The sequence below is a fragment of the Stigmatopora argus genome, chromosome 10 (assembly GCF_051989625.1).
Source record: "Stigmatopora argus isolate UIUO_Sarg chromosome 10, RoL_Sarg_1.0, whole genome shotgun sequence".
Taxonomy (NCBI): Eukaryota; Metazoa; Chordata; class Actinopteri; order Syngnathiformes; family Syngnathidae; genus Stigmatopora; species Stigmatopora argus.
This window is the reverse complement of record NC_135396.1, coordinates 6,811,192-6,838,808: the sequence shown is the minus strand read 5'-3', so window position 1 is coordinate 6,838,808 and position 27,617 is coordinate 6,811,192. Positions and strand designations below refer to the sequence as shown.

Here is a 27,617-nt window from a genome sequence, read left to right as displayed (position 1 = left end):
ATTATGGAATTTAAGCCATTTTCATCAATTAAGAAAGATAGGATTTTAACTAGGACTTCTTGTTTCTTTCCTCTATCCATATTGGATGATCTAATCCTTTATTGACTGAAGTGAGCCTTTGCACATGATGGTAATAATGATGGTAATACATTCAAATGGATTTTCTGATCCCTTGATATTTCTTATCGCGCAAACTGTAATCTTTTATTCTGAAATGTATGTTAAGCAGATAAGCCAGGAGCTTGGATAGAGCATTTGTAGTGTATATTCAATATTTATTTGTCTTCTTTGGGTTGTTGCCTTCCTGATCTTGACCTTATATATGCTCACTTTGATGCTCTCACTTTCTTCTTCTCTCATAGGCTGAAACTAAGTCAGCTAATCAATGTTGCCAGAAGAAATAAATCAAATGCAGACGCTGAGCTCCAATAAGGATATGCATCGGCCTTCAATAAAGGGAAAGTGTATTTTCAATTCAACAAAACACACGCTGCTGATAGCGTTTTTCTTTCAAGCACTTTCAGAAGGTGACATATGATGAACACACTCAATATGATCACAATATTTTTCCTTGGAACCACTCATCAATCCTTTTTACCCTTTTGCATGATTACCTATGATGCATACTCAAATAAAATTGGACCTTGGCTTAGAACTTGTAAAATTGAAAAAAATAAAAACATGAAAAATGATGTACAGTCGTCAAGGGGGAAAACTGTTTGTTTATGGGAGATGCATGTCATTTCCCTTGATGCAACTATATGGAGATGGTCTGACAGATTCATAGACCTTCATCACCAACATTGTATTCTTTCTCCTTTGCCATTATGAAATGCAAATGTTATGTCATGCTCTTCACGCAGAGATAAATCTGTTGATTTTTGCTTCACTGCAAAGATACTCACAACTATGCCACATTTCAAACAATCCAAATGTGTTCATTTAAATTTGCTATGTCTTGAACTATGAAGTGGAGGCACATAAATGAGCAAAGAAACATATTTTAGCATGATTGTCCACCCAAAAAAACAGGTTAGAATTTCATGTTTCTAATGTATGCTAAATGTGACTTTAAATCGACCTTGCCTTGAAACATTGTCAGGGTATTTTTCAATGTGTAGTAGAATTTCCCATCTGTAGTTGCACAGTGATATTCTTAGAATATTATTATTAGGCATGAGAATACAGGGCAGGAAGGTAAGGCAGCACCTAAACACATTTTGCAGCTGTGGGATTGTTAAAATTAAATTGGCCAGTTTACGTCTTTCTTTTACCTCCTCGTTATCAAGAGAAATGTCACTGCAACATTCATCCAGCAGGGTATGTATAACGTGGTTCATAAGATAGTTAAAAGCAAGATTAGATGTAGTACTCCAGAAATTTTGGGATTTAAAATGATTACTTATTGCGTAATGGATGACGTGTTAGTAAACTTGACTCTCAGTTCAGGCCACAAGCTTCTTGTTTGGTGAGAACTATAAACCAATTCATTTTTGAAACATTAAACTGAGTTCAACATTTTTAATTATGAACTTCAAACTAAATTCATTTATTTAAACAATTTCCGAACTGCACTGTGAACTTTTCCAAAACTGTGCGTAGATTCACAGAGACTGATTAAATAACATGTCAAACATTATAATAAATAGTTTAATGTATTTATTCATCAACATAAGAATACAATTTTGGATATTTTCATTTAGTACAAGTACATTATTTTCATTGAACATTGTCGTGATGATTTTGGAAATAAATGCACGAAACTGGATAAAAAATATGTATCTTCTTCAACAGTTTCCTACGTACTGTGTACATTGCAGAAAACTGTGTAAACATTATATGGGTTTCCATGCTAAAATGATAATTAACATATGTTCCCACGTCCTACAAAGGTAAATACTGTATTTTACTATTGACTACCGCTGATGGTAGCAGATGTCCAATTCATTTGGACTGAGAGGTGTGGCAGTAACAATTCACGGCACAGCAAAAGTAATTCAGTGATGCATCGTTGTGTCCTTATTCACACAGAAATGGTTCCACTTTGATTGAATTTGCATTGGCCATAAAAATAGAACCACAAATGTGTTCAAACCGTCGTAACTTGCCTGATGTTCTTACAGTTCTCCTTTATAAAGTTCACTTGTGTGAGACCGTCATCATGTAAAGATAGGCTGCTGGATGTCACGACATCAGGAACCTGAGGAGACAAATTGTTGATTTAGTGTATAGCATGAAATTGATTGCTATTGCTAATGGACTTTTATTAGTAAATGCAAAAGGATGGAGAGACGAGTGAGTGAGTATGGAATGCTTCAGTGTAACCCTACAGATAGGTCAACCCTTTCTATCAAATCTGTGGTTCAATTCTTTGACAACTAGCAAACTTTCTGTCTCCCTGTCTTTCTCTAGCTTACCTTCGGGGCGCTGTCAAAATCCATCTTGCCATGAATTTCCTTCATAATCTCTTTGTAAACTGCATCTGCAGAGTGGGGGAAAAAGCTATTTAGCCCCATCTATCCTTCGAGCTGGCTGCAAATGAGCTATTTGTGGTTTAGTTTCATTTAATGATTCAGAGAATTCCATTTTTTTTTTAAAGTATCCCAAATTTGTCACGATTTAAATATATTTGAATGATAAAGTTAAGGTTACTTGATTAGAAATGAGAACAAAAACAGTCAGGGACAACAACCGTTAACCACATCTGTGTTTATTATGATAACCCCACTAACCTGTTGCATCTTCACTTATATATCCCAAGTTGACCCTGGCATGTGTAGGCCCAGCAGGCAAACTTTGTCCATTGTTCGATTCCTCACTCCTGTAATTACCCAAATACACAAGAAAAAGTCATCTTTAGCTCGGAAATAGCTTACACCCAAAAAAGCCTTTGAAATAAAGTGACAGTTGTCAGATGTGCTGCTACTTGGTGTGACATAATACGACAGCAATCTGAAATGTCAAGTGCAGTCAATTCCCTCGGTACACCGACAGAAATGACTACCGTTGCCAGGTTGTGCACCCTCCCACTTCAAGAGGATTGGACGTTTACTAGTGATGAAAAGAGCTTCTTTTTCTGGTCATTGTTAATAGTTAATTGAAGATTTTAGAATGAATTCCTGACTAATGTCAGGATAATTGTCATATTGCCATATCATGAGATAATCATTAACAAAAGCCTTGTATCGTGAGTTACCAAGAAGTTCCCATCTCTAATATAAGGTCCGTCATATTGTGTAAGAATGTATAAATGAAGAATCACTGTCCTGGTGGTGAGTGCATCTGTAACAGGGACAAATAAACAAGCAGGCAACTGGCATAGAGCGAGCATTCCTTGCTTTTTGCCCTAAAGTTAATCCAAAAACTGTGATGCATTCCATCTCATCCTCAACCCTAATAATCATGTTGGCTGTTCAATGTGCATGGTAGGGCTTGTGCAAAATTCCTCGTTGAAAACCGGTTCCACCTCCACTTGATGATAAACACTGTTGTCGTCAGCAAAGTAACGATGATAGTAAACACACCGTTGAATAAAGCTGCTGTCCTTCTGGTTCCTGCTTTAGAGAACCAACTCCTCCTTCAGCAGAGAGAACAGTTGCTATGGGTTACCTCTTCCCCTAACAAAACATGGTGTATGCTTAACGACTGTCAACGGGAAAGCCACAATGCTCCTAAAACATACTGCCATTCTTACAGTTACTGCTTTGTTCAAATACTGTAGTTGGTACTTCAGACACAGCAATCAGTCAGAGAAATTCCTTCTTCACTTTCTGTTTTTCAGAGCCACTCATCTGCCAAGTAACTTGATCCTCAATGCGGGCCTGTCTTTCCAAGAGAAGCCAGGCATGGTGACATCTGAGGCTCAATTTAAAGGAATGCCCGTGATTGCTATCTGGACTGCAGCAAATCGGTCTTCACTCCACACACTTGTTCAGTTGTATCGATTGGATTTAAGAGCACTTTTAGTGGCTGGTTCAGTTGGAAACAGGTCAACTTAAAGGAGGTGCACAAACTGTGATGCCCCTTTTGAGACGGGGGGAGGGATCCAATATTAAAAAAAAATAGCATTGGTCCTCAACTAGTTGCCATTTTAAATTGTTTTGTTCACATTTGTTTATGAATTATTACAATACAATGTCCAAATGCTAAGAAAAAATGCATTGTCAATTTAGCTGATTTGAAGCCAAATTGAGCAACTGTGATAATCCTGGTCCTGATAAAATGGCATAACCTTTTAAAATGGCTTCACGTCTAGATGGGGACAAAAATTTCCTCCCCAAGCAGTAATATATCACAGGCCTTGTATTGTTTTATCATTAAGTGCACCGTCAGTAAGAAACAGGTTTTACGAGACCCAGTTGTCTCCTTGGAAAGCCTATAAAGTGCATTTCACCTGTGGTGAAGAATGCTGATAAATAAAGCTGGCGCTATATCTGAAAATAAAGGCATTCATGTCTTTTTAGTGCAAGCTATTACAACTGATTTGTCTGAGCAAAAATTAAAAGTGCCTCACTAAGTAAGTGAACTTTATTGGCAATATTGTCTAGCACTCGCTAGGATTGAACCTCTTCCAGAAAGTATGTCCAAAAGACATTTGAGAGCTTACCTTATCACATCCCGTGCATTTTTCTCTGAAAGGCAAAGAGAGAGCATTTTTAGCACAAGGGTGGCATAAACCTAAATTCATGCCAAATCTCGAATCACCAGAACTACGTATAGGACAGCGACGAAACATACTTGCAATCATGAGTTTGGGATTCTACTCTCATCGGCTCCAGTTAGTGGAAAGTTAATGAGTTTTGTAACAAGGCTTCAACATCATCGAACAAGGGTGTAAACAATGTTAGCCCCATGAGACATGTAAAACTGTTGCTGTTGCCAAGAGAGAAAATGCCTTTTGCCTTATATAATAAATCCCTCCTTGCCCCAGTCTCTGAGGGCCACCAGAGCATCTCCTTGAATTTTTTCCGATAATTGCAACGGCCACATTACCCTCACATACGCTTCAATTAAAGACAGCGGCAAGCACCTTCATTGATATGCAAAACATTCCTCTTGAGCTTTTCAAGCTCACATTTTAAGACCCTAACAACCGCACTGATGGTAAAGAAGCACTCTGGTAAAGAAACAGCTGCTGGAGATAATCCTTAGGCCCTGAACTACAGCCACAATTTCGATACAGTGGGCCCCAATCCGTTATAGGGATTACGACAATTTCTAAATGTCTGACTCAAGACCATTTTGTTGTTGTTGTTGTCAGGGGAATGCATCCCCTCATAGTGCTCATGCCAGAACCAATTCTACCCTACTTTTTAGCCACACTACTGTATCTAATGCACTATTTTATCACACCAACCTTATTAGAAGATTCACAAGTATTGACTTCTGCGTTTAGAAAGGAAGTGCCCTGTTTGACTACATCGCAAATCAGATTAGGAATAACAGTAAAAGTGTCACACTAACAGTGGTTTTAAAAAGTGTTACTGTGACTTGCAGCAATTCCAAAGCTTTAATCTAGTATCACACAGGGTGTCCTTAATACCTCTTTATACAATATTATTTGAAAAAATAATTGTTATATTACTAAATTGTAGTATTAAAATGGATTCCCCCTAGATCCCCAAAACATTAAACACTCTAAATTCGAGTGTGATTATGAAAGGGTGTTTGTCTCTACGTGCCCTGCGATTGGCAGCCTATGCTTAGCTGGATTAGCTACAGCACCCCCTCGACCCTTGTGAGGATAAGCAATACAGACGGGGAATAGATGAGTGAATTTTAAAAAGGTTATTTCAAAATGTTAAAACACTTGAAAGTTCACTGAAACGGAAAAAGTCGGAATCAAGGCACTCTGAGAAAAATGTCCTTTAAGTAATAATACTGTTTGGTGAAGGTGTTAAGAATAATTTATTGTACTATATTATAATTGAAGTGTATCATATTAAAAACTCTTCATTTCTAATTTGGCTTGATTTTTACAATTTAATCATGTATTTCACTGAGCAATCTGTATACATATATATACATATATATACACATACATATATATATATATACATACATATATATATACACATATATATACACATATATATATATATAATGTATGAACATTATTCAGAATTACAATTCCCTCCTATTTTAAACCATTTCTCTGCTGTTCTCCCAGTTTTTAAACAATTAATAATTAATAATACTTGAATAAATAATTAGTTAATTCACACCATTGTTCTCAATGACTTAATATTTAAATACACCAGTTATTTTATGCTTCATAATCATGATGTATTCTTGTTACCTTTTATTCTGTTAACATAATTCAATTTATTATGTGAGAATCTTTTAAGAGCCTCTTATAGTTTAAATTATTGCAATAGTTTTTGTTAGTGACAGCATCCAATCAACCATGCATTGTTCCCATGAAATACTTTTCCTGACAACTAATTTTCTCTATACATTAAAAAAAAAAAGATTGTCCTTGGTGAAGACCAGCATCACAGTGTAACTGCCTTGCTTCCTCATTATACTTTAATCATACTTTGCCCAGAAATGAGAAGAGGAAGGCGATAGTTATTTCTCCAAGCCAACGTAATTCAAAGTGCATACTTGCTTGTCTCCTTTCTCTGTAGAGGACAGTGCAGATGCAGAGCAAGACAAGCAGCAGAAGAGCAGTGAGGGAGGACGTTACCGCCAACGGGACTCTGCAGTCATCTTCATCTTGCACCACCTCCGCAACTAAGGAGGGAAGGTCACATTGGTAAAACTATTATTGGCTGGAGTTCAGTAAAAAGGGTGTTTTGAAAAAGTATAGTCTTGTAGTTCTGCACAATGTTACAAACCAGATAAAAATGACTTCGCTCTCGCTTGCTATCTAATGGAAATTTCATGAATTTTGATTAATGGTCTAATGAGCATGACTTATATATTTCAGTTTTCTTATTGGTTAGTAAGGCATTTACAATTAAGCCTTGTGAATTCTGCTCGGCAACAAACATGCATGGCTGGTATGTCTCCTTTTTTTCCTTTTTTTTAAATGAGCTTCTGTGACAAAATAAGAAATCTGCCTTACAACAAGCACATTAGTAGCAAAGACTGCAGTAGCGAGTGGAATATACTATTTGTACTCTAACTCAGTTTCCAAATTCAATGGTACATTTTTTTTCCATAACTTTCCATCTGTATGGGTTGAAATATAATGACTTAGTTGAAGATACTTGAATATATTGCTTTGTTGTAGGAAGACTTTTTGACTTTTATTAGAGAAAATGAAGCTGGTTCAAGATCTGAAGACTTTGACCTATTTAGCTCTCTTTTGGCTTTTTCTTTTTAAATAAATTAAATCAAATAAAAAGAGAGCTCTACTGTGAAATAAGCTCTCGGTGTCTCACCCACTGTCAGACGAATGCTGCTCTTCATCGGTGTGGAGAGCGCAGACACTGAGGCCAGACAGTGAACATGTGAGCTTTTAGTTGCCGTCATGCTGAGGTTGCTTCTCACAGTGAAGAGACTCTTTCCCGTCAGTTCACTGCTAAGATTGTATTCACTCTGGCTCAACTCCACAAAAGAAACCCAGACAGAAAAACACATTATTTTCTGCGTAATCATCCCTTAAATAACGTTCACTAAACACCAAAGTGAAGGCCTTCCATTTATTCCTGTTTCCTTAACTAGCCAATTCCCTCAATGATCATGTTCGCCATTTCCGAATTTACACCCTACAAGAAGAAAATCATTTATTCAAGCCATTTCCTCTGTTTTCGAAATGGCTTTGCCTATTCAAATGACATGACAAGGCTCGGTTACTTTTCACCGCTGGCAGAGAACGATTCCGCCTGGAAGAAAGTCTCGTGTCTTGGTGAATTGTCCAATAAAATAGAGCATCCTTAAGGAAGGCAGTCATCTTGCTTTTAACGTTCCTAGATTTATTCATTGAGAAGTTGTCGCCTTCATCCATCAGCCGAGTAAGAGGCAGTGCTGCTAGGATCAGTTCATCTGGCGCGCTGCTGTTAATCGACTTAATTCTCTTGCCAGTGGATGTTGAGACGCTGCAGCAAAACAGCTGGGTCCATCTGCAGCACCCAGGCCACAGATCAGTGGTTACATCCCGGGGGGGGCGCAGCTAGGGCCATCCTTGTTTGTTGAAATCAGATTTCCGTGATGTGTATATAAACAAATGCAGATGAGCTTTATGCAAACATGGGGCACAATATTAGCTACATACGCATATTCTAATGAAAAGGGTGGTGGAAAATAATGTTAAACGATGACTGAAATGGCATATTGATGTCCTTCTCAATGTTTATTTGCGATATCATGCAATGCAGGGGGGCACCATACTGTTGGAAATAGCAATTTGTATCGGCGACATTTGAGTGGATTGTAAGGGAGAAGAGAAAATGTAATATATATTTATTTTATGTTACAGCACATTTCATCACTGCTGTGTATTTTATACACAATTAAATTCATATGATGAAATAGAACCATTTTTAGGAGCCATCTTTCTCAGTATTTCACTAAAAATAAAGACCTCTTGGATCATTTCACATATAAGCGGTCAATATACAGCGTACTTTTGGTCTTCCAAAAAATCGAAAATGCTGTCAACTGAGACATACAGCTAAATGTGATCTTACAAAATATCCTTATTAGTATAATAGTTATTAGTATTGATAGTAGCTTATTTTAAATGTTAGTGTAAATAAACATACCGTACATGTAGTTGTTGTTTGTTTACCTTTTTACCATGGACTTCCCATTGCAAATTGGGGAGAGGGTACCATCCCATAGCATCACACCCAAACAGGACCAACTGCTCCTTTAATGCTATCGTGTGAACTCCAAAAACTTTCACAGTGCCTTTTTCTGAAATAAAAAACAGAACAGGTAAAAACATTTTGTTTATGGAGACATCATATGAGATTTTCCCCTAAATTGATGCATTGGAATTATGGGAGTTATCTCAGGCAGCATTCAAAGTCAATTATATTACTCAAGAAATAGAAAAGGAATAGTTTTTATACTATTTTTTATGCTGGTTAGCTCCATTGAACACTCTAAATTGTGCATAGTGTGAATGGCAATGGGGTTGCTGCAGTATATGTTGTCTGCCATTGATTAACAACCAGTCAAGGGTGTATCCTGCCTCTCGCCCAAAGGGACGCTTGTGATCCTGGCTTCAGCTCACCCTTGAGCCTAATGAGGACAAACACCAGGGTAAATGAAGGATATGCAGTGTGGAGGAAATATGTGGGAAAGTGAAAATAAAATTATATTATTATTAAAATTCGTGACATAATCAAACTTGTAGAGATGTGCAATAAGCACAACGTGTGACATGAAGTGCCTTGAATTCTTTTTCTAAAGTGACTCTCCTGTGAGGGAATGCCATTGTTAAGCATTATATAAAAGGAAGGTAATTAAAGCATGTAATTAAATTCATCTCAAATGTTTCTTTTTTTAAATATATGCAAAAAATTCTGATTTTCTACATATGGAAAGATGTAAGAGCCATGTACAATATAATTACAATGTTGATTAGAATGTTGTTCATTTTGGTGGGAAAATCCACTTAAATATATAAATAAATAAAAAACAGGATTAAGCATGCCATAATGATTAGTATTTCCAGATTTCAAGTGTCGGCAAAGGTATTGTGATTTGGTGAACAAATATTTTTAAATTTACAGGTACTGCATTATAGCAAAGATTACATAAATTAACACCGGATATCATCCAGGACTATATGAGAAGGATGAGCAACAGTCCTACTTCACGAGGACGACTTATTTATAAGATGGGGGAAGGGACAGAGTTGATTGATTGAGCGCCTTAAAGTGCCAAAAGCTTGACAAATGCTTCTCATCCTTTCCCCCTCATCTAGCACCCTGCAAGCCAAATAAGCCTACTAATGTAGCAAAGTGGTACAGCAGGTTGTCAGACAGTAGCCAAGGAAAAGACAACTTGACTGTTGCATTTGGAGCGAAGAATATTCTCTCAATTTAATCCAACTGAGGATACTTTATGTATTTAATGGGCGGTAAGTATGGTATGAGTGTCAGCATGAATGGTTGTCCATCTCCTCATGGCCTGTGATTGGCTGGCAACCAATTCAGAGTGTCGTCTGCCTGTTGGAATAGATTCCATCCCCCCCTGCAACCCATGTAGGGATGAGCGGTACAGAAAACTGAATGAATAGTAAGTATAAAAGAACTGAACAGATCCCAAGGCAATAGAAGGGGGGCCGGTCTGCAAATGAGCCCCCATAATACACAACAGCTCCTTGTAACCCCACTGGAACATTTGGATCATTGGAAAAAATGGAAAAAAGTAGCAGATGGAGGAAGAATGTCAATAAGTGCAGGGTAACTGATTGGCTGTTGTGGACCCTCATTTGACAGCAGAGGGCATTTAAGCATTCATCAGCGTTGATTAGTTCACGGGAGCATGTTTAAGTAGAATAAAAAGACTAAAGAAGGGTGGGCGAAGATATCCTTCCTGTATGGGCAATTAAATACCAGAGGAGGTATCTGCAGCAGATTTGTGGCACTCTTCCAACGCTCTATTTGAGGCTGCAGTACACAAATCAAAGAGTTGCTGACTATTAAGTGGACGTGCCAGGGTGCACTGTTAATTCCAAGGCTGTGTCAGGTCAGAGCAATCGTAATCGTCTGCTTCCAGCCAGCCAGAAGGGTGCGTGGGGTGTGTAGTGGAGGGTTGTGGGGGGGGGCTGTTTTACTAACAGTACTATTATTGAGTGAAAATGTCAGAAGGGATTTTCAGTTCTGGCAAGCAATGGAGGCTCGCTTTAGAATTTATTGGAAAAGGTGATGGGTCATCGGCTTGCTCCTGCTTTTTTGCAGCAGGGTGATTTCGTCAGGGTTTTTTTTCCCCATGGAGTTCTCAATTTAAGGGCAAGGATGCAAATAAGCAGAAGGATAAGGTCACTGAAGCAAGAGTCCATACAAATCTTGCGGCATTTAATAACTTGTCAACGCATTTGGGATATGCCATTTCCATGAGAATGAAGAGTGTCAGCAATAAGAGGCAACATGTATCAGAAAAAAGGTTATTATTAGAAGATTGTATCTCTTAATTAAACAGCCTATGGTAATGAATTAAAGCACATGTGTCAAAGTGGCGGCCCAGGGGCCAAATCTGGCCCACCGCATCATTTTGTGTGGCCCGGCAAAGTAAATCATGAGTGCCGACTTTCTGTTTTAGGATCAAATTAAAATGAAGAGTATAGATGTATATTACATTTCCTGATTTCCCCCCTTTTAAATCAATAATTGTAATTTTTTAATCATTTTTTTCTGTTTGTAGTTCAAAAATCATTTTGTAAAATCTAAAATATATTAAAAAAGCTAAAATAAACATTGTTATAGATCTATAAAAAAACTGAATATTCAGGGCTTTTAATCCAGTTCTTTTAATCAATTTAGGAACAAAAAATCTAAATATTATATCTAAAATGGTCCGGCCCACGTGAAATCAAGTTGACGTTAAAGCGGCCCGCGAAGAGTGTGACACTCTTGAATTAAAGGATCTGTGAGCTGAAAGTTGTTTCATTTTACTATATTTTAAAAGAGGACACCTTTATCTTTTCATGCCAGTAGTGAGGGCAAAGAGGAAGAATAATATTATTCATCAATTCCTCTAGTATTGATATTTTTCAGGGCTGCCAATCACAGGTTCATGTCAAAAGTGGTACTGAAAGGATTACATTTGGACACGTAAACACACAACTAAAACAAATTATGCTACGTTTGGTGATATATATTGATCCAATGACAATTCCCGTAGACATCTTTTTATAATTTCCTAAAATCAGACTTTGCGATAGCACCACCCATAAACACTTTGATAACTCTAACATGTTAATTTCAAACTAAAATCCAGGATGTGACAAATGTATTTAGGTTTCGGTTTGAACTTTTGACATTTTGCATATCCAGAGACAACATTTTTGATTTTAATGATGATGTTTTTGATGTCAAGTTAATATTTTGTATGTAGAGGTACCAATAGACTTCTCTTTCTGTCAACTAACAAACATAGTGGTTATAATTAGATATTTTTCATCTTCCTTTCAAAGAAACTACAAACAAAGCATCTTTAAAAGCAAAATGCATGTTTTTCTGCCTGAGCTCCTAAGTTGAAGCGGCAGCAGTGCGTGGGCGGCTACAATCAAAACAACATTTGCTATTTTTTTCTTTTCCCCCTCATCAAGGTTATTTTCAGTGTGTTTTGCAACCACGTGGACTGCAGTAGATTTTTTTTTAGGATTTAGGAGGGTCTTTTAGTTGCAATAAGGCGAGGATAGGAAACCTTTTTAATGTGTTCCCTTCAACACCTTTCCACTTTTCAGCAAAAAAATTACACAATAGCTTTTTTAGTGTCTACACCAGGCATGGGCAAACTACGGCCCGCGGGCCATATACGGCCCGATAGGCTTTTTAATCCGGCCCGCCAACGTTGTCCAAATTATAGTAAAAATCAATGACCTCATTCATTTCCCTTTCCCCTGCAATACCCTTGCTTCCCCGATAGATGGAGCACTAACTCCAGATTTTGATGCATTGGCAAAAAAGGGAGAACAACAACACAGTTCCCACTGAAATGTGAGTTTCTCTACTGTGTTAAAAATAGCAACTTGCACATGTACGCACAGCAGCAGTACAGTAGCTTAATTAACATGCCGCTCATCACTCTCAATTTAAAGACTGCTTTCTTTCGTTGAATAATAATATGTTCTTAATGTCGAAAGTAAATTTGAAAGTAAATGTTCACCTTCAATTGTGTCTTTTTTCTTATAATTCAATCCCCAGGTTCAAATTTTAGTATCCATTCTTGCCCGCAATTCAAAAAGTTTGCCCACCTCTGGTCTACAACATTGTTTAAAGTCAAAACGACATACCTGGTGGCTTTTTCTAATAACATCTAACAGCGATGGATAAACTCTGGACTGAGATGAACACGTGTCTCAAATCTCAAGATTGCACTTTTGGCTTTTATCATAATCCCACTACTTAAACATCAGCTCACTACTGTATAGTACATGACCTTACTTCCAATATAGGAGCACAAGACAACTAACTACGTGTAAAATGCATTCTAGGACCTTGTGCGGTAACCTCATCGGTCACTTAAAATCAAATAGAATGAATTACATTATGTATAAGTAATGCTGTTTTTGTGAACATGGACAGTATTATATTGACCTTGAACAAAGAGGTTTGCTGTCTTCTTGGCACTACCCTGGATATTACAGCTCACTTGACCCTCATGGCGCCTCTCCACACTCAGGAGCAACAAGATCCAAGCGTTTCCATTCTGGCTTTTCTCTGCCGTCACATTGGGGATGGAGGAAGAAAGCACACCGTGGATTCTGGAGATGGTGACTGCCAGCGTGCTGTTCAGCTCCCACAGCATAACATCCCATTCTGCATTCTCAGTACTGCAGGTAAAGCGGGCTTCATCACCACTTAGGACAGTTAAAATGGTGGGGGACAACTTTAAAAGAGAAACTGCAAAAGGAGAATATAGATGTTATACAGTATTCCAACACATTTAAAAAAATAAGACTAGTGGCATTTTCTAGCAAACTGAGAAATAAAACAATGTAAGTTTGTATTATCAACATACTGAGTACTAATTGTACGCCCAATTCTGATTTCAAGCTAGAGACTTATTTTTTATTTTATATACTGGTAGTTGTGGTTTCCAGATTTCATTCTTTTATCTTTCATGCCGCTTCTTTTCACAGGGGATGTGGGGGTGCTGGAGCGTTTGCCAGCTAACTATTGGGAGTAGGAAGCGTATATTGTGAACAACAAAAACATTCACGCACACACATTTTTGGGACTTAGGAGAAAACCAGTGTACCCAAGTAAAACCCACGCAGCCACTGGAACAATTTGAAAACTACAAAGAAAGACCAGGATGGAATCCTTGATCTGAGAACTGTTTAGGCGGATGTGCTAACCACTCAAAAGAACGTTCTTTTTAACAAAAAATTAGTTGGCTTCTACTATATGTTATATGATTCTCAAAAGGGAAAAACAAGCTCATTTGAACTTGTAAAGAGCTGTGATCAAATTAGTTTACAGCACAATTCAAAGCATGATGTATAACTCCTTAACGGTGAACCTGGCATTCAGGCTCATAAATTGTGTCCATTTAGCAAATGAGGCTTTGGGGAAAAAAAAACGATTCTGAATCAAAGTTTGTTGCAATCAGACTACCATTTGAGCTTACTAGTGACTTTGAATTTCTATGGCTACGAGTTCCATTTGATTGTTATATTGAGTAGAAATGTTCAAAGTGCAGCAAGATCATGGGGGCCACCGCTAATTCGATGGTCTGTGGGTGTAAGCAGAAGTAGTGGCGCACTTCACCATAATCACTGTCAGGGCTGTTAATGCATACTTTACAGCCCTTTGTGACATCATTCTCATTGCTATTCAGACAAGAAGCAGTTTGCTTTATGTTCAACTCACCTTGAGTGCTGCATGACAGGAGAATCATCGTCAGAACAAAAAAGTCCATTATAATGCATTTCATTGGAGGTAATCTATTCATTTTGGCAGGAGGGACCTGAAAATAAAACTATATCTGCATGAAATACATACATAAATATACTATAAAACACATTGCAAGCATTATTGGATTGGATTGGATTGGATAACTTTATTCATCCCGTATTCGGGAAATTTCATTGTGACAGTAGCAAGAGCCAACAACACAGAAAAAATGATTAAAAAATTACAATTATTGATTTAAAAGGGGGAAAATCAGGGAATTTAATATACATCTATACTCTTCATTTTAATTTGATCCTAAAACAGAAAGTCAGCACTCATGATTTACTTTCCCGGGCCACACAAAATGATGCAGCGGGCCAGATTTGGCCCCCGGGCCGCCACTTTGACACCTGTGCTCTAAGTAAAGCAGAATTTCGGATCATACAATGGTACTATAGACAAATGAAACTAAAATGGAGTTATTTGGACATAACAAGGGGCAGAATGCAAGAGCAACCCACAGTATTGTAGGTGGTGGTTCCATGCCGTGGCTCAAATTTTATGGTATTTCACAAAATTTGACCCAAAAATGAAAATATTGCATTCTTAATGTGCATGTACAGTTGATGGTAAATCTGAATTCTATTCTATACTTAGTGTGTCTGACTTACCTCATTGTTTGTGTGGAGCAGCAGCAAGAATCCCACCCAATAAATATATAGTTCAATTACACTGGTCTTTATGTGTGGGACTCCACTACATCACCCAAAAATGTCCTGTTAAATATTAGCAGAAGAGACTTTGCCCTACAACACAAAACTCTCTCCCATGCATACACAAACGTGTGACTCAGACAGCAAACAGAAGTCCTTGTACACTCTTCCCATGGAACATAAAAACAAATCCCAATCACTGAATGGAACTCCACATTAATTCATGTGTACTTGGTGGACCGCACTAAAAGGTTTCATTGAAAATCATTGCTTGTCAACTTTGTGACAGCGTCCATGTAGCACTTATAGACTTTAGCAATGTGAGAGAACAAATATTTTTGTGTAGCAGGGGTTAAACCAGCCCTCTATTGTCAAAGAGCAAATACCATATATCATCCTTTTTTCCATTCATTTTCTCTACCACTTATCCTCACAAGGGTCACCATACATCATTCCATTCAGTGAAATGCAGCTTTACTGAATCTGCCAGAAATGTAGTATATATTTAAAAACAATGTCCAAATAATGATGCCCCTGAAATCAGTTACTATGCATTATGAATAGATACAATTCCTTCCCCATTCTACATTTTATGAAGCACAGCCTATTTCAGGGGTGGGAAAACTATTCCATTCAACTCATAAAGAGGACTCCTTTTCCTTTTCACCAATCTGGTGTCCTACATTTGCAATCAGTGGATTGCAGTCAGGTGCTTCTTGTTTTCTGCAAAAATCTCATTGGTTAAAGTGTCTTTGCTGGATTGGTTGGAACAAAAACCTGCACCCACATAATTTATAGTTTATCATTATGCAGCCCATCTAAGGTAAATATGGATCATAAGCGTGGTGACTTGACAAAAGTCAACCAACAATCCTGCTTTCATTCACACATGTACACATTTGAGACTTCTGGAACCCCTAATATGCAAATAAAAGTCACACATGCACATGCAAACTACACAAGAGAAAATCATAGCCAAGTACGCCATACTGTAAAACTGTAAAGGACTATTCCTTCACCATGCTCTATTTACTATCAATTTTATTAAAAGCTATCAATGTGCTTTAAAAAGAAAATCAGGTAGAGTTGCTTTCAGAGCTGCATTAAAATGTTACTATATTCACTATAAAACAAATTTTTAGGGTGGTGTGCAAAGTGGCTACTTTAATTTCCACAGTGAAAAAAGAAATATGGCTAATAATAAAATATCCATGGTCCCATCACTTTTTCCAGGTTTTAACAAGCACCCGTTGATCTAATAATATACACAACTCACTAAATATAGCCAGCATGATCTTTTTTTAAAACAACTTTCACTTTATTGCATTTCCATTTGCATCCACATTAGTCACATATTTCTTACAAGAAAGTGCATTGTTTAAAAAAGTATTGACAGAGGTCTTTTGAATGGCACACTAATTTGTAGACACTCGTTAGAAATCTTAGTTATTATAACTTAGTCGGTATAACTGAAAAAATAAATTAGAATTAGGAGTGTCTAAACCTATAGACAACTCTAGATTACAGGAAACTGTATTCTAGGGTCACTTTATCTTCAAATAACATTAAAGACATTTGCAGCACTACGCTACTCCGCACCAAGGCCTATTCATTATTGCTACATTAAGTTTCTAAATGTCAAATATAAAAAAAAATAGTCAGAAGACAAGAAAAGACAAAAAATGACATTTCATCACTTGACATCTTCAAGCACATGACCAGTGTTTTGAGTTTTTTTTTTTCCTTTTCAAGGCGGGTGCAGCAGCGCTGCCTTTGGGGAGGAGTTGAGATGTTTCCTGAAGGCGCACAAGTTGCCAATCGTAGGGGTCAGAGACAGTTGTCACGGGATGCTCCTTCAGGCTGGACAAACAAAGCAAAACAAAAATCCAGGTCACTCATTTCCCCAATGGATTTGAAGGCTGAGGCAGACGCCACCACTCTGCCAGTGTGCCACCCAATCTGCCCACTCCTCCGCGGGCGCATCCGAATCTCACTTGGCAGCTTCCACTAACATTATCTGACAGAGGCTGGCAGGGCTTGGAAGGGATTGCAATTTTTGCAAAGCTCGTTCTTCCAGAACCTGCATATTTCCTCGAGTGGGTCACAGCATCCCAACATGCAAAGACTAGTGAAAAAGAGAGGCTCTGGAGACTGGGATTATGGAGGATGGCTAAAATCGCTGCCTCACAAGAGCCAAAATGGAGACTTTTCATCTTTAAATGTGGCTACAGATAATCCTAAAGGCATCTTTTTGTGCCCAATGAAGCTGCGAGCACATGAGCCTGAGCTGGTTTCAACTAGGCAATGATTCATTCATTCATTTTATGAACCGCTTATCCTCACAAGGGTCGCGGGGGGTGCTGGAGCCCACTATGCCTAAAGGCATCTTTTTTGTGCCCAATGAAGCTGCGAGCACATGAGAGCCTGAGCTGGTTTCAACTAGGCAATGATTCATTCATTCATTTTCTGAACCGCTTATCCTCACAAGGGTCGCGGGGGTGCTGGAGCCCATCCCAGCTAACTATTGGACTCCCTGAATTGGGAGCCATCTTAGTTTCCGGGCACAAGGAGACAGACAACCATTCATGGTCTGTTAAATTATCAGATTATGATTATTTTAATATTGTTACATTGTTTGATAATGTCATAGACATTTAAATAATAATCAGTAATGATGTCATATTAATGCATCAAAGGGCAATCAATTCAATTGCTCTGAATTCATAACAACACTCACATAACATGTGCATCGTTTCTGGCGTCATTGTTTTTGCAAATGCCTTTATTTTTGTTTTTATTCTGTTAAGGATCGGATTGCGTTTGAGAACCTCAACATCGAGGCTCATGCATGTAAATATAACTCTACTGTCACCCAGTGGTAGAGAATGCAAGATAGAATTTACCTAAAATGGGAGGGTGTGAGTGTGTTCCCTTGCTTTAATTACTCAGACTCTTCTTCCTGTTGGAAGAAGCACAGTTTAATTAAGGATGAAATCATTAGTGGATTAACCACTCAACAAATACCTGTGTTTCTTCCAAGAAATCTTCTTCCTGTTGGACAAATTAAAAAAAGGATAGTTAAAGGACAGCACAAATTGGAATGCCAAACAATAAAGATTGGTGTAGTATTTTTTTTTAATTTTAAGATATTCTTACTTTAAGGGGTACAGTACTGTATTTAACAAATAAACACCATCATAATTGTTTTTAAAATCTTGCAGCATTACTAAAATACACATGTACCTCTTAGCGTACATTGTTTTTGACAGTGCAATACTTAACTTAACACTATTCATTCTTTCATTCATTCATTTTATGTATCGTTTATCATAACAAGAGTTGCAGGTACTGATCACTAATCATAGCAAACAAGAATACAGTAATGGTACCTCTTCTACGTCAGCCTCTTCTTCCTCCTATGACAGATGAAATGATGCAGTTAAAAAATTGTGCATGTAAAAAAAACGTACGTTTTAAAAAGCATGTTGTATCCTGAAAAAATAAAAGTATTGTTGTTATCTTGCTTATAGGTGGTCACCCATTTATGAATCCAGTTCATGCAGCATACATACAAAATAAATACATAAATACATAAAACATAAAACCCCATGTCGGTCAACTGCACAAACAACCATATGATTTTTCTTCTTCAGCCTGTAATAAAAAAAAGTATGACAGTGATAAAAGGGGTTTAAAAGTTAACAAAAAAAGGTGGGACGGGGGGCATCAGGGAAGCAAAGCAGTTTCATACACATTTTATTGCTGTATACAATGAATCACATTACTGGTTTTGAACTAGATGTGTGAGAGAGCTAAGGAATGTCAGAACTGAAAAAGGGACAGAGCACTGGAAAGAGTACTCCTAAATACAGTGATACCTCTACTTAAGTTAGCTTCTACAAACAAAATATTCAGGTTTTCACGTTATTTTGTGAGTTTTTGCGAGTGTGATTATTGCAACGTTATTCTTTGCTTTTCATCATGGACCCCAACTAAGTTATTTAACAAAAATTATGAAAAGTCGTCAAAGGCAATCGTCATTGGCTCAATATTTTATCCATAGTGTGTACGTATGTTTTCTCAGCTGCCAAATATTTGCCTCGCCCATCCACTCCAAGGGGAAAGGTCTTTGCATGTCTCTTTCAATTTAATGGATGAATACATAATTTTCTTCTGTTTTGTCTCTTTGTCTTCTCACATATTCCATACAAAATTAGTAGTCTTATATTAAATATTTTATTATAACATATTTAAACGGTAGTATTGGGAACCTTGGAACAGTTTAGGGCATTTACATGTAAAATGCAACCCGAGTTATGACAAATTTAAGTTATGAAACCAATTTCTGAAACAAATTAATTTCGGAAGTAGCGCTATCACTGTACTGTAAGTCAACGAGGTAAAACAAAGTCATGAGTTTCTACCTCAAGCTTCCGTAGCTCCTCATCATCCTATAAGGAATAATAAAAGATTGCAGGTTAGCAGGCTGCGGGGAGCAAAAGAGCGGCAAAAGCATGCCATAATCGATGGATCATCAGAATAGAACTAATGGGACAGTTGAGGTTTCCAGCAGACAACAACGGGACTGAAATGGAGATGATTTTGTTACAGGAAGAGAAAAAGAACGGAGAAAAACTGTGAAAATGTAAAGTAACATGAATGAGATGAAGAGAACAAAATTAAAATCCTCACAGCCCCAGAGGCTGCCAAGAATTCTCTGACATTTGTAGTATATAATTGGTTGAAAGGGTGACTGATAGAGGGATGAAGGCCATTGCCGACTTACTCTACCTCCGACTGCAACTCGTCTTCCTCCTCAGGAAAGCAAAGCGAGAGATGAGCATGACGCCACACACAGCGTAAATGAAGAGACAGAAATAAGTTGTCAATAAAGTTCAAGATGAGTGAGTGGGTGAGAAAAGATTTTGGTGTATGTCGGTGCATGCAGTATGTGTGAATATTAAACAAATAATAGTATACTCTATAGCAGGGGTAGGGAACCCATGGCTCGGGAGCCATATGTGGCTCTTTCCACTGATCCCTGCTCTATAGGGAGGGTTAATGTGGGCAGAACCATTGGTGTGTGAATGTGTAGGTCAATGGATGCTAATGTAAAGCGCTTTGGGCATATTAAAAATGTTTTTTAATAAAGATTTATAATGAAGATATACCGATCAATCGGCCTACTGCTCATTTGGGCTCGAATGAATAAACTGATGATGATCTGTGAAGAGCCGTAGCTCAATAGCTATGAACCGTAATTCTTTTTGGACCATCAGAAACACCGGATTGTCACATTAGTTTTTACCGTACTCATTTTCTATTTTACAGCCCTTTGATTAAATTTCAAAATTAATGTTCTGTCTTTGCAGCAAGGAGGAACCAAACACCATGTTCTGAAATGTTCATCTTAGCGAGTGAGAGGAATGTAAGTACGTACTAGTTTCTATTGTCCTATGCTAGGGGAAACAAATGATTGTGCCACATGAACTTTACCCAACAAAAAGAGCACTTGGTTATTTGACAAAAAATAACATTGGTCAAGGGAGGACAACCAAAGAGGAATTGTTTTTCCAGTAACCAAAATTTAAAAATGACATACCTGCTCTTCATCCTCCTCTGCATGTTCCTGTTAACACATAGAAAATACAGATTTAAATATAAACATTGACCTAATTTTTTTTGAGGACCTGCTTGGATCACCTTGATAAAGATGCAACACTTTTTAAGTTAACATTTAGAACATTTAAACAGAATGACTTTTAGAAGGAAAATGAAACATCCTTGTTCGCAGACTATAAAAGTGAGAAAATTTGTGGATTAGTAACAAAATTAACACAGAATTGATGGGAGAAGCAGTTGACAGGAACCAGGAAAAGAGATAATAAGCATAAGAATGTTGGAAAGCAAAAATATTTTAGAGGTTGTCAGTTACTGTGTCTTCAGGTTGATCGTTTCCTCCTTCCGTGTCTTCATTTTCTTCAGGCTCTGCTATCGGTTCTTCCTGGTCATCTTTGACCTCCTCTGCCTCGTCTCTATAGGCATCCCCGTTACACTCTACCTCTGGGACCTCCTTTTTTAAAGCGAAAACAACAAACTGGTGATCAGGGTGTAGAAATGACGCTTGGTTAGGAAGTAAAAGAAAAGTGAGTGGCACACACGTCAACTGGAGACATACTGAAAATTCAAAAGTGCATCCTGGAGAATAAAAAAGTTGGCAAGCTAATAAAAAGAACATGTCTTTTTTGTAGGATTTCACAATGGTCATGCTTTTTTTAAAGCATGATAATTATTTGTAAGGTACATTCAGTACATCCCATTCTTTTCAATTGTTAGCTGTCACTCACGTCCCCAAAAATGACAACATTGCATGTTGTTGCCATCGAGTAATAGAATGCAGTAAATGTCGATATAGATGAGAAGTGTTGGAACCAAAAGTCAGCATCATTGGGAGCACGCTGTTGGTGAATTTAGTGATTGTGAATGCAAACGTCTCAGCCAGGAGTAACAACACAAAGAGAATAGTTCAAATGAGGGCTGGAGAGGTGCACCTGAAGGCAAGCGAAAGCGTGATCAAGCATTGCTGCGTGAGGTTGCAAGGGAAGCAAATAAAGCAGAGTGTCAATAAAACATTACTATTGAGTCCTCCGTTTCCTCCTCATTGGTTTCTTCAGCATGAGTACCATTCTCCAGTATGTATTCTTCCTCATTATCCTTCAGTGCTTCCTGCATTAAGGAAGGAATTGAAGTAAAAAGAAAGGCATCATTCACAGTTCACTCCAGGTCATTACAATATTAGGGTACGGAATTTATATTAGTTGTCTGTTCTGGTTGTCTCACACTGCAAGCAGCCAGTGTCGGCCTCACAGCTCTGGGGTCCTGGGTTCAAATCCAGGTCGGTCCACCTGTGTGGAGTTTGCATGTTCTCCCCTGCGTGGGTTTCCTCCCATATTCCAAAAACATGCATGGTAGGCTGATTGAACACTCTAAATTGCCCCTAGGTATGGGTGTGAGTGTGCATGGTTGTCCCCCGACTGTGGCCCGGAGTCAGCTGGGATAGGCTCCAGCACCCCCCGCGGCCCTAATGAGGATAAAGCGGTTCAGAAATTAGATGAGATAACTAGTCTGGTGTAATTAAAGATCTAACGAAATGCCAATTTTAAAGACCACCTCAGAGTTATGAGAACAAAGAGAGAGAAAAAGAATGTGTCTTGACCTTTGAACCAGGAGGAGGGGCCAACCCCAAGAAGGAAAATACAGAGTTGTCTTCCTTGGCATCGAAGAATGTTTCATAGTCCTGAAGAGAAACAGCATTATTGATATCATCATTGGAGGATGCCTTAAAGATTGGGTAAATAATAAAAATCATCATGTTGCTGTCGGTAATTTATACTCACTCCACAGTAGCTCTCTTCATTGAAAATCTGAGGGGGCAGTGGGATGCCATTTGAGGGTTTCTTCTCTTCTGGAACATTCTGCCTCATCCACATGCGATTCTCCTCATTGCATGCAATGTCCAGCTGGGTGTAGTCAACTTTCAATGCTTCCAGGAAACCCACCACATCTTGCTGCTTCTTCTTGATCTGGAAGGCGTGGGAAGTTTATTTTGTAGGACACAAACGACTCTCTCGGGGTCAAGCAAGCTTTTATTCATGATTTATAGACATTTGTTTTGCAGCAATGATTATTCAAGTCTCACAGTAGTACCACAACCAGGAAGTGGGCGCTGTCCAGTAGTTGGATAATGATCACTCAATTAAATTTCAAATGGGGCTTTTTCATCCTGTACTGTGTGTGAGTGAGTCATTGTAGTCTAGTGATGAGTAGATTAACCATTTACAACAAAGCAATCACTTGGTTACATTGTTCTCTACAGAATGCACTGCAGGGAAAATAAACATTTAATCATGAATGCTCATGATGTATTTGATAGTGGACTAATATAGGTACATACAGGATGTGTTCCCTTCATTTTAACGCATTTATTTTTTGGGCGGCTCCAGACTTTTTTTGGTGCCAATATGGCTCTTTCAACATTTTGGATTGCCGGCCCATGGTCTAGTGCAGGGGTCTCGAACTCAATTTACCTGGGGGCCGCTAGAGGCCGAGTCTGGGTGAGACTGGGCCGCATCAGGATTTCCACAAGAAAAGCACTGATAAAACTTTCCAACGTTATCAAATATCTTTATTTTTTAACAAAAAATAATGAATTAAATAAATTAACTTAAAGATGAATAAAAAATAAATCAATCAGTAATATAAAACCAAATAATACTAATGAGCATACAGTAGATATACACTGGCTGGCTAAGTAGAGAAAATGAATTATTTTTATTCCATTTCAAATGTCTGTATTAACAGCTCTTTAACCTTTAACTTTCTGAACTTGAATGGAACATTGAACATGAAATATTCTGAACACGGCTTCTTTTGCCTACTCCTTGCTGCTAGAGACCTGGCAGCGCTTCTTCTCACATAGTCACATTTGGCTTGAGGGAGGAAGCAGTGGAGACCCTCAGTAGAGCTTGAAGATGCTCATCAGTAAGTCTGGACCTGTACTTGGACTTATTGAAGTTCAAGGTGGAGAAGAGCTTCTCACACAAGTATGTGCTCCCAAAAAGGCACATGGTCCGCTTGAACCTTCGGGAAAGTTCAGGGAAGCTGGGGGTCAACTCTCTCAAAAATTGCCCAAGCTTGTCTGCTTCTCCACTCACCTCCCTGAACTTGGCTTTGAGTGCAGAGTTGCACTGCAGGTCAATGAGCTCCATTTGAAGCTCAGGAGGGGCATCTTGCACATCAAAGGAGAAGGGGTCCGCAAAAATTTGAAATGTCGCTTTGTGTGTCTTGAAGTCTGCAAATCTGTGATCAAATTCCTCCTGTAGCTTCGAAATGGCCTCAACATACTTCTCACCACTGAATGGTGTGCCTGCATCCACGAGAGCCTTGCATGCTGGGAAATGGCAAAGGTTTGTCTGAGAGAGCTGGGCTTTCCATAACACAAGTTTAGTGCAGAATGCTCTCACGTTGTCATAGGCAGCACTGACAAGTTGCCCCTGGCCTTGTAGCTTCTTGTTCAGTACATTAAGCTCATGTGTGATATCAACAAGAAAAGCCAAGTCCATGAGCCATTTGGGATCACTTAGCACAGGATCAATCAACTCACAAACGGCGTAGCTAGCTTTGACTGCTGCATTACTGTCTTTGGTAGCCTTCTTGAAGAGATCCTGTTGCCTCAGAAGACGTGTTTTAAGACTGGCAACCTGGTTGGCTCTCTCATCTCCCTGGTATTTTTCGTACTCCTCAGCATGTCTCATAGTACAATTACGTTTCAAATTGTATTCCTTGTGCACCGCAACTTTTTCAGTGTAAATGAGACACGTCGGGGTGCCCCTGTGTTCAACAAAGAAATATTGCACTCCCCACTTTTCTTGAAACTGTCTGTGCTCATCACCGACCTTTCTCTTCACGGCAGGCTTTGAAAGAGACATCTCTGGGGCTCTGTAATATGTTTTTCCACTTGGAATGAGTCTCGGGTTGATCTTTCACATTCAGTCGCGCGGGTTTGTGGCGCATGTGCACTTTCGCTCTCCGTTTCAATCGCGGAGATGGCTACAGACACTGACACAGGCTGGATCACGGATCATAGCGCCTCATTCAGTTCTATGCTGAGAGCAGTGGAGGAGTGTGCGCGCCGAGCGGAGTGATCGGCCTCACGGCTTCTCCTCCGCCCAGCTGATTGGAGGAATGAATGAGTGAGTGAGCGAGGCACTGGACAGCCCGGCCGATGTCCCGCCCTCCAGAGCCGTATACCTCACCGTGATTGGTTCATTCAGCTCCGAACCAAAGTTCCCTCTAATTTTTTGTTGGTCTGAGCAGAAAGACAACCTCCCTGAGCGCACTGAGTACCAGTGTGAGCGACATCATCGGTACTCGGATGATTCGCTTAAAGACGTTTCGCCGACGGACGTTTGACAGACGGGCAGGTCGCCGAATGGACGTTCCACCGAACGTTCATTCGGCCGAACGGAGGTTTCGCCGAAACGGGATTCGAACGCTCGCCCCGCCGGATCGTGTGTGTACAAGTTTTTCAACCTCGGCCCGCGGGCCATATACGGCCCGTTAGGATTTTTAATCCGGCCCGCCGCCGGTGTTTTCCAAATTATAGTAAAAATCAATGTTCGTCTACCATCAATGGCAGTCCGGGAATAAGCACTCTTGGGCAGGCAGATGTAGCAGAACTGAGCCGTAAAATGACAGCAATCGGGTCAAATCCATCCTAAAACAGCATTTAATGATTAAATACAAATACTGGATGATATCGCGATGGAGGCAAAAAAACGTCTATAGACGTCCATTCGCCAAACGGCTCAAAATGCTCTCAAATTCGGTCAAATCCAGCTGAAAACAGCGTTTAATGATTAAATACAAATACTAGTATTTGTATTTAATCATTAAACTAACAAATACTAGTACGAGTCCGTCTGTGAAACGTCCGTCGGCGAAACGTCTTTAGGCGAATCATCCGGTCACGACATCATCATTGCTCGCTATCGGCACACCAGTATCACACCTGCCACAAGCAGGTGCATGTCAATGTTCCCTCTAATTTTTCATGTAAAACAAGAAAAACATGAGTGGACAGAGCTACTGCCACTGGCTGCCACTTAAACGGCGCCATCATGGGGAAAGAGGTAAAAAAAAAAAAAAAAAAAAAAAAAAAAAAAAAAAAAAAAAAAAAAAAAAAAAAAAAAACTATATTTCATATTAAGACGGGGGCCGCAAATTATCGTCCCGCGGGCCGCAGTTGGCCCGCGGGCCGCAAGTTTGAGACCCCTGGTCTAGTGTGTCCATTTTAAAAGTTAAGACATTACTTTTTAGTGTAGAATAAGAGAATATGTTACATGACAGGGGTCCTTTACTTCAGAGAAAAATGTTTTTTTAGATGGTACTTTAAGCACTGTTCAAAGCAGTGATCTCCAAACACCGTGCACAATAGTATCTATAGTAATCCAATTTCACGTTTATATCCATTTTAATCAAGTTGTTCTACAATAAAGGCACAAAGGACGCAAATATGCGGCACATCCACTCTTGTGGCGATTTTGGATTTTTTTTTCTTATGATAACTTTGACTCCAACTTTGAAAAAAAGCATGAACTCTTCTAAGAAGAATGTCATAGCAGTCCTCAGGCGTGGATCGAACCTAACCGTGAAGTGTGACGTCAAAATGAGGGGTACAAAGCCCCCCTCCTACCGAATAACTGTCTCGTAAAGTAAAGTCTTTCTATGCCTTTTGATCATAAAGACTTATTCCTGTGATCATTTATCCTAACCAACGCGATATGAAACACGGATCCATGCCTTAGTATTGAAAAGCGATTGGCCTTTAAAAGAATGCAGCAGTGAGAGTGCGCTCCAAACAAGAAACAAAAACATTGGCAATATTAGCAACTTACCGCCGTGGATCCCGATGAGGTGGCAAGAAACACTTTGATAACCATTTTGTTGCTATTTTCCTTTTTGAGTAAGCAACAAGTAGGCTCTTAAAGGAGAAGGCAGTCTACCTCTATTATTAGAAGTAGCGGTGCGTCACACACACACATACATAGGCGCGCGCGTGCGCACAAAGACGCGCGCACACACTGCAGGCGCTAAAGTCCTCATGTTATTTTTGCCACTGGACTCCATTACTGAACGATTGGTGGCATGTCCTCTGGAGGAGAAGCAGTGATTGGCAACTTCAGCTGTCAGTCGACCAAAGGACAGTAAAATTAGCCTCTAGTTCCTTGCTGAGCAAACATGCACAAAAATAGTAACGAGGGGTAACTCCAAGGCTTTGATTTGCTTACTAGTAAACGTAACCATTCCAATGACTAAGCAATGTTGGCCCTCAAACATGTATTTGTTGATGTTTCAGTGGCCTTTGGTGGTCCCAGGACTTTATTTGCAGTAGGTTGTTTTCTTCATTCTTTATTAACTGTTTGTTTTCTGTTAATATTACTGTGTTTTAGCAATCTAACCTGTCGCGAGCCATTTGGGGTCAGCAACAGGAGACATTGCAATCGAAAGATGTGCCATGAAAATTTTTAAGTATTTTCTCTAATTGTGTCAGAATCTGCTCATCTGTGTCAGTCACCCATCAAATGTACAGCCCTTTATTAATCAGATTATAATCTTGATGAACACCCGTAAAAAAAATTATCGGGTTTATTTGGTGGGAAAACCTACATCCGATAACAATTAAGCACGTGTTATTTCATCTCATGATCAGCATCAGCAGTGTGATGGATGGTATTTTTGGTTGTTTTGTTTTTGTAATGTTTTTACCTGATTCTAAACTGCTCAATTCGCAAACCCCACACGGTGAGCACCGATACGG

At 38.9% G+C, this 27,617-nt stretch overlaps 2 protein-coding genes across 4 annotated transcripts; both read right to left on the bottom strand.

Moving 5' to 3' along the window:
* Positions 1-1,775: 1,775 nt before the first annotated feature.
* igsf5b (immunoglobulin superfamily, member 5b) lies at positions 1,776-15,857 on the bottom strand. Of its 2 annotated transcripts, XM_077611915.1 has the most exons (10): positions 15,197-15,857; positions 14,502-14,598; positions 13,224-13,529; positions 8,738-8,865; positions 7,389-7,554; positions 6,607-6,735; positions 4,607-4,631; positions 2,733-2,821; positions 2,418-2,482; positions 1,776-2,200 (listed from the first exon to the last, which is right to left on the bottom strand). In XM_077611915.1, exons 2-10 carry the CDS (start codon positions 14,581-14,583, stop codon positions 2,090-2,092), a joined length of 1,101 nt encoding a protein of 366 aa, XP_077468041.1. In that variant the 5' UTR covers positions 14,584-14,598; positions 15,197-15,857; the 3' UTR covers positions 1,776-2,089. The 2 variants fall into 2 exon arrangements, with proteins under 2 accessions (XP_077468041.1, XP_077468042.1); XM_077611916.1 differs by lacking the exon at positions 2,418-2,482.
* Positions 15,858-16,532: 675 nt separating this feature from the next.
* sh3bgr (SH3 domain binding glutamate-rich protein) lies at positions 16,533-26,869 on the bottom strand. Of its 2 annotated transcripts, XM_077610656.1 has the most exons (10): positions 26,695-26,869; positions 22,636-22,821; positions 22,455-22,535; positions 21,875-21,964; positions 21,174-21,311; positions 20,841-20,867; positions 18,628-18,654; positions 18,263-18,289; positions 18,142-18,197; positions 16,533-17,098 (listed from the first exon to the last, which is right to left on the bottom strand). In XM_077610656.1, exons 1-9 carry the CDS (start codon positions 26,737-26,739, stop codon positions 18,180-18,182), a joined length of 639 nt encoding a protein of 212 aa, XP_077466782.1. In that variant the 5' UTR covers positions 26,740-26,869; the 3' UTR covers positions 16,533-17,098; positions 18,142-18,179. The 2 variants fall into 2 exon arrangements, with proteins under 2 accessions (XP_077466782.1, XP_077466783.1); XM_077610657.1 differs by lacking the exon at positions 21,875-21,964 and having other exon boundaries at positions 26,695-26,868.
* Between the last annotated feature and the right edge of the window lie 748 nt (positions 26,870-27,617).

Coding starts and splice junctions, on each gene's coding strand:
- igsf5b (XM_077611915.1), bottom strand. CDS start 14,583: ATGAATAGATTACCTCCAATGAAATGCATTATAATGGACTTTTTTGTT. Junction 6,736..7,388: donor CAGCATTCGTCTGACAGTGG/GTGAGACACCGA, acceptor TTCCCTCCTTAG/TTGCGGAGGTGGTGCAAGAT. Junction 2,483..2,732: donor TATAAGTGAAGATGCAACAG/GTTAGTGGGGTT, acceptor CCCACTCTGCAG/ATGCAGTTTACAAAGAGATT.
- sh3bgr (XM_077610656.1), bottom strand. CDS start 26,739: ATGGTTATCAAAGTGTTTCTTGCCACCTCATCGGGATCCACGGCG. Junction 21,965..22,454: donor CCCCTCCTCCTGGTTCAAAG/GTCAAGACACAT, acceptor TCCTTAATGCAG/GAAGCACTGAAGGATAATGA. Junction 18,655..20,840: donor CAGAGGAGGATGAAGAGCAG/GTATGTCATTTT, acceptor CATCTGTCATAG/GAGGAAGAAGAGGCTGACGT.